This window comes from Sarcophilus harrisii, chromosome 1 (genome assembly GCF_902635505.1).
Source record: "Sarcophilus harrisii chromosome 1, mSarHar1.11, whole genome shotgun sequence".
NCBI lineage: Eukaryota > Metazoa > Chordata > Mammalia > Dasyuromorphia > Dasyuridae > Sarcophilus > Sarcophilus harrisii.
Window position 1 is genome coordinate 197,913,786 of NC_045426.1, and position 7,554 is coordinate 197,921,339.

At 32.1% G+C, this 7,554-nt stretch overlaps 1 protein-coding gene across 2 annotated transcripts in view; it reads left to right on the forward strand.

The window, feature by feature from the left end:
* CAMK4 (calcium/calmodulin dependent protein kinase IV) overlaps positions 1-6,535 on the forward strand; it is a 171,489-nt gene extending 164,954 nt beyond the window's left edge. For both annotated transcript variants that reach the window (XM_031968410.1, XM_031968409.1), the window contains 2 exons: positions 2,452-2,604; positions 4,375-6,535. In XM_031968410.1, coding sequence (XP_031824270.1) covers positions 2,452-2,604; positions 4,375-4,656 — 435 coding nt within the window. In that variant the 3' untranslated portion in view covers positions 4,657-6,535. The remainder of the gene's footprint in view (positions 1-2,451; positions 2,605-4,374) is intronic.
* The last annotated feature ends 1,019 nt before the right edge of the window (positions 6,536-7,554 follow it).

The following is a 7,554-nucleotide window of genomic DNA, read 5'->3' on the forward strand; positions in this document are numbered from 1 at the left end:
TTATTATTGGAAGCCCTTTCATTTTAGATTATAAAAAAGCCTCATCCAAATTATCAAATTCCTTATGGGTGTATCTTTAAAATATTCAATTCTTCACTCTACATACTAAAAAAAGGAATTGATTATGAACACATTCAATTAGAACTAAAATTTCTTTTAGAATTTAATTAGATTATAGGTAAACTGCTTAAATGTTCAGGGTCTGTTTCTTATTATGAAAAGGAGGATAATACTACTAGAGGACCATTCTGAAGAGCTTTACACCTTAAATAGTGAATCATTATTACTTTTCATTATTCAGTTATACTTTGTCATACAAATAATGTTTGTTGAAACATAATTACCTCATCCATTCAGTAAGCATTTAATAAGTGCTCATCCTGTGCCAGGCTCTGGAGATCCAAACACAAAAATGAAATGATCACTGCTCTCAAGGAGTTTACATTATAATGAAGGTAAACCACTTGAACACAAGTAATTAAATGCAAACTATATACAAAATAATTTCCAGGATAAGTGTAAGTGTGTGAGAGATGAGCTTTTAGAGAAATAAGGACCAGCCTCTTGAAAGAAGTAGCATTTCTCCTGAGCCTAAAGGAAGCTAGTCATTCTAAGAGATTGAAGTAAGGAAAGATATTCTGGAAATGAGCACAGAGATAAGGAGATAAATTGACAGAAGTAAAGAATAACATGTAGACCACTGGAAGATGGAATGCAGGAAGAGTAATATACAATAAACCTATAGGCTAAAACCAGATTGTGGAAAGCACTAAAAGCCAAAGTTTGCCTTCTAAGATGCAAGAAGGAGCTTTGAGCTTCTTAAGTAGGGTAGTGACTTAATCAGACCTATGGTTTATGAATTTCAATTTGACAATTACATAGAAGATAGACTGAGAGAGGGGGACCTAGAGGTGAAGAGAACAATTAGGATGCTATTAATGTAATCGAACAGCAACTTTTTATAAAAATAAAGAATAATGGAATATAAAAGATTGCTAATTTTATCAGTCATACATTATACTAACTTTAGGGGGGGAAAGCTCCATCCTATTTACAATGGATTATGTAATTTTTATTGATCATAATTTGCTTAGATCAATATAAAACACATTTGAATTCATTAACTAAATACCTCAGCTAACAGCTAGAAAGATAGCAGGCATTCTAAATAATAGACACAAATATGACGTTGAAAAGTTTCCCTGTGAGTCATTTCTGAAAGAAATAACATATAAGAATAATCTAGGCTTCTTGTTCTCATGGAACAGGATGTTGAATATTAAGAGTTGGAAGTTACTTGACAGATTACTCAATCATGATTTTCTGGATATCACAGAGCTAGAATCCAGATTTTCTAATGAAATGCCTTTATTTGTGGCTCAAATCCGTTTCTATAATGAGCAAGGACCACTACTGACTGGTCAAGCATATTAGAATTCAATTAGAATTCATTCAAATTATCTATATTTCAGTGATTGCCCATGCCTTATAAATAATGCTAAAGCCCCAGGGATGAAAAACATCTTTGTAATTAAAACTAATCCCAGGCAAATGACTGTCAATATTTCTCTGGTTTTCAATGGATTTTTTCCTAATAGGAAAGTATGTAGCATTTAAATCAGAGACCATAGATTTAGAACCAGAAGAATCTAATTTCATCTTATCCTCTCATTTTGCAAATGAAACAAAACTAGGATAGTGCAGTGACTCGTCCCATAGCTATATTTCTTCTAAACTATTTCAAAAATAAGCTCATGATTTTAAAATTTTTCATTATGTATGATTAGTTAGGTGGATATAGAAGAAACTTCATGAGTATTGTCTTTGACTCAAAGGAATATAATAGGGCATGAAATGGCATGATATAACATAAGAAAGGCATGAAATGATATAACAACATGATATGAGATGAAATAATATAACCATACTACATTACACATAATATTATATAATTTAACATCATGATATACTTTAATCTTCATTAATATAACTTCAGTAGTAATAAAAACCAAGATCTATTTTTTGACCCTTTGGTGGGAAAAAAAACAAGAGTATTACAGCCCCCAGTAGTATCCATGCTTGTCTTCCTTGATCCTACAATCCATTTGTCTTTTGTGACCTCTGGGTGCTTAATTTTTTTTTTTTCTTTAGTCATATATTTGAAGGCATGCCCTTTTATTTTACAGATGAAGGACCTGAAGCTTTAAGTGGTGACTTGTCCCAGATCACATAAGTCAACTCATGGTTCAAATCTAGCTCTTTTTATCCAATACTCTCTCCTCTTTTTTTCACTCTCTTAGCAATGTAACCAGAAATAATGGGCAGACCCTTGTTATTTGTAGACCAGGTAGCATGCCAGTGTGCATTATGTCAGTATATAGTTTTTGTCCTTCATGTTTATTTTGAAATCAATATCCTCACTAAAGAGCCCATCATACTCCGTTGCTATAGGTGAAGAAACTGATTGTTTTGGATCCCAAGAAGCGCTTGACTACTTTCCAAGCTCTGCAACACCCTTGGGTCACAGGGAAGGCAGCTAATTTTGTACATATGGACACTGCCCAAAAGAAACTTCAAGAATTCAATGCAAGGAGAAAGCTTAAGGTAAAAAATCACTGGGGAAATAATTCATTTTTAGTAGGAAATTTAGGAGTCTTCTAATAAGAAAAATCCTTAAGTTTCAACAGTCCGTATGAAATATTATATATTAAGCACTTTACAATAATATCAGAGCAGAATGGGAATTAGACATCATCTAATACAATCCCTTGCTTTTATGTTTGAGGAAACTGAGGTTCAGAGAGAGAGGAAGTGGCTTGATCAAGGAGATACAAAAATTCTCTTTACAGTGTAAACTCCTTTGAAATTCTGAAAACTCAAGTTGGTGTTAAGATGCATAATTGGAGGCTATACAAAAATACAAACTGCTCCCTGTAAAGCAAGAAAACCAGCATAGCTGATACAGAAGAGCACCCCCCAAGGACAGCAAGAGGCAACTTGTGCCAGCCAAGTCACACTATCACTACCTCAGCTACCACCTTAAATACCATGCCTTGGTATGGTATTCATACCTCTCTCCTCATACCTTGATAGACATAGGTCAGCACCCTGAAATTTTCAAAATGGGAGTACCCTCTAGACTGAAAGTCCTGTTTTCATCATAAACCCATAAATCATTGTGGAGAAGGAGCTATATTCCTTGCCACCACCAGTACCAACTTCTGACCAGATGTTGCTTTTGGAAAGATATCCCTTGGGAGTTGTTGGTACACCTTACTCCTATTCCTGTCCTTGTTTATAGTTTAGTCCCAAACAGCCATTGCTCAGGAAAGTAACCCTGATGGAGATGTTTATAAATTTACTGACAACATCTTCCTATTAGTGATGCAGCTACAGTATAGAAGACCCATAAAAGAAAATTCTTGTCACTAAACCATCCGATTTGCTGCTGAGTCCTAGGGACCATGGATTCTTTCTAACATCTCTTTCACTGGAATGTGAGCTCCTCAAAACAGAAGCTATATACTTAATAAATTTCTTTTTACTTATTCAATCAAAAACAACATTGTAAAGAAAAACAACTGTGGATGACTTAATAGACTCATTTCAGAATTAGATATGTATTTTTGGACATGGACAATATTGGCAATCATTTTGCTTGACTTCGTATATTATTACAAAGTTTTTGTTTGTTTTTCAGTGGGAGTAGGTTGAGGATTTGGGAAGAGAAAGATCTTAGGATGGGCAGCATTGCCAAAAAAGAAAGAAAGAAAGAAGAGTCAGTGAAGCATTTTTCTTCAAAAAATATACAGAATTGCAAGAAAATCAGAGAGAAATATAGGAAATCAGGACAACTTTGAAAAGTTACATGCTGAAGTCATTATATACTGAAACGGAAAAGCAAGCTATTAGAGATTTGTGATTTAATGTTAAATCTTCTCCTTATTGTATTCTACTTTATATAAAGAGATGCTCGTTTTACTTGTTTGTTTTTTGCTAAATAAAACTGAGGTTTTTTTTTTTTTTTAAACAAAAGGTGCTCTGCCACTTACTGGCTATTTAAAAAGACTTTGACAATTCATTTACCTTCTCTAAGCAATAGGCTCTTCATCTTTTAAATAGCGATGACAATATTTAATTGCTCCAAAGGATTGTTGTGAAGAAATAATTTTAAGATAATTCATATAGAAGTTAATTAAGTTTTTAATTTAAATTAATGTTTAAAAAGTCATTTGGGTTCATGTATGGAATACTTCTTGAAAGAATGAATGACTATTTACCCCTAATATCAATTCCCTAACAATACCTGGTCTGATCTTCATCTGATCCATTTTCAAAGGAAGCAAAAACTATTGCTTTTCTCTTTTTCATTAGGCTGCAGTGAAAGCAGTAGTGGCCTCTACCCGACTGGGAAGTGCCAGCACTCACAGCAACTCCCTTCAGGACAACCAAAAAATCTCCATTATTCCAATACCCAATGAAGATAGTAAAGGGAAAGAAAGCACATCTCAGCTGGAAGAAACTCGAAAGGAAAGTTCCACTGAAAGAGGAACTGCAGAAACAGAACCCCAAGGTGAAGTCCAAGCTGAGGTTGCAGCTGGAGGAGAAATCCTCAAATTCAGTGCACAAGAAGGGGGAGGACTACAAGAGTCCTAAATCACCCTTTTTTCAAAGTGAGGGCTGAAGCTAGTCACTTTCATGCATGGGCTAATTTGTCCTTCAGCCAGGATGATTTGTAAGTGTGATCCTCACTGTAGTGGTTCTATTTTTGAGGTGCAAAATAATGTGTAATCATACATCAGCTGGTGACCCTAACTCCAATGCATGTGACTGCTTATGAATAATAGTGTTCTCTAATGGCATGTAACAGATTACATGTAACGTTATCTAATAGCAACAAGTGAAATTTGACAGTGAGCAAAAACAGTATAACATTTAAACTTCATATATAATTGTCAGAGGGCAAAAGTTAATGTTTGAAAAATTTATATTTTCTGTTTGCAAAACTTAACCTTCTAAGGGAGATATCTGATTTCTTCAGAATGGTAGTTATTTCTATAGGCATATTGATCATCTGCTATATGTTATCATAAAGCTATTTAAATGGTTTTTTATTCATATGTAAAAACTGTTTACAAGAAGATAGCAAATAGATGTACAGTATATGCAAAAACATTCCATAAATTCTGGTAAGAAACTGAAGCATTACTTTCAAGGGCCATGAAGCTATATGCCCCTCCAGCTTGTGTTGCGAATGCCTTACTGTATCTTTAACTGTTTATATACTCTGTATTACTAATAACCAAAAAGCTATTTCATAGAATCCTGCCATTTCATTATCCTGGCAAATTTTCAATACAACTAGGTTGGTCCCTTTTCCCTTCTGAACCTTCACTTTCTCTTTCATAGGAATCCTTTTGAAGAAAAACTCTTTAGAGAGTGATAAAAATTGGGCCTGTGTAGAGTAGTGAAAAACAACAGGATCCCTGTCATTTTTTAAAGATATAATTATAATTGCCCAAAAGTTTATAAAACTATATAGCTAAAAAAGGCACTAATTTTTATGGATAAAATCTGTGATTACCATGTTTTAAATACTCAGAAAAAAATCTTCTAAGGCTGAATCTTATGAAAGTACTTTTCCAAATTAAGGTCATTATTAACTTTTTTTGCCATTAAAAATCATTTTCTCCTTGTTTGTTAAACAGATATAATGTTTATGAACTAAAAAATCTTCAACAAAGATACTTTGTGTGTTTTTATCATCCAAACTAGTAGTTCCTAAATTTAACAACAATGTATTTTTAAAGTATCTATGATAGAGATACGTGACAAATATCATCTTACTTTTTTATTGAATCATCAGTCTTAAATTAGAGAATTGGTATCTAAATATTACTTTTAATCCAATTGTTTTCATTTTAAGATAAACTTTTTTGAGGGTTTAATAGTACATTTTTTCTTTTTAACATAGATCCCAGTGATTCACAGAATTGGGTTAATAAACATATGTATAATATTTTAAGTTCAAATTAAATTTTTTATCAAGTCAAATGCTTATATATTTTATAAGTTTATTTATTATAATCTATTATCTTTCTGATAAAACTGAAAAATCATTTGACTACAACTAGAGATGTAATGAGACATTTATGTTTCCAAATAATGGTTTAGAAATTGTTACCTTTACTCACTGCATTGCTATCATTCACTACGAGTTTTGAGCCTTCTTGTTAACAATACATTTTACAACAAAGAAATTTCCTACATGAAGATCAGAATTGTATGGCATTAAGAATATGTATATTTAATTTTAAAAAGGTTATATTAAAAGTGCCCCTTGCTGCACCCTATTTCATATTTCACCTCAAATGGCCACATACCTTTCCTATCTTTAACTTTTGGTTCTAACTATAACTGTAGAATCCTTGTTGAATAATCAGTAAGTTTTCTGATGTACATAATTTTTATTTTTTTGGTCCTTTCCTCTAAAACATACATTGGAAAATAAAAGTATTTCATTTTCTGAAGGTCACTAGAGTTTTACTGAAGGTATGTTTCCAAAGTTTTTTCTTTTTTCTTCCTTCTAGTCTGAAGGAAAAGGTGCTTATTGGTAAACATGGAGAGAGATAACATCTTACAGGTGAAAGAGTTCTATTTACTGCTTCTTGATTTAATTTGACTTGACAGAGATGTCAGGTTGGATTAGTTCTTTGCACAAATGTGGAAGTAATGATTTACAAATAGTATTTTATATTACAAATGATACTTTTTATATTCTATCTCCACCCTCCCACCCCCATATGACATAGATGCTCATTATTTTCTAATCTGGGAGAATACTAGTAATCACCATTACCAGGAAATAAGAAAAATACTTTTCAGAATTTGGAAAATGGCCATTTAGGGCATCAAACTGTGAATCAATACATTGGCCTGCTGGAATCATGAGCATTCATTACCTTAGTCATTGTTATTACATTATCCCATTAAACATGCTGGAATTTATTATAATTGGCCCATAGTATCCATCTTATGTATAATTTAATGTGTCATTGAACAAAAATTGCAAGACAAGAATTATATCTATTGGACTTATTCTTAGTGATTTTTTTAAAAATTTACACACTTATATATGTACATATACAAATATATATGATTATCATTAACAGTATACTCTACAGAAACTAGTTTATCAATTATAGTTTTAAGTTACGCTCTAGCATTTAAATTATTTTCCCAAGACAGTACCTAAATAATTCTTAAGTAGCCAATGTCAGTCAATTCAGTAAAAATATATATAAATTCAGTCAAAATGTTTGGTGATAACACTAAATAAATGCAAGTTTGTTTAGAAGGAATTTTTTTTAACTGCTAAAGTGTCTTTAAGTCCCTTAAATATACATGTGTATTGATACTATTTTGATTTCAAATCATAATTTACTAAATATCTATATTTCTCCCAAAGTGTCATTTAGCCAAATAATATTTAATTATTTAGTTGGAGATCATAATTTAGGTAAAAATTGTGTAGCTTTATTCCTTATTGACAAC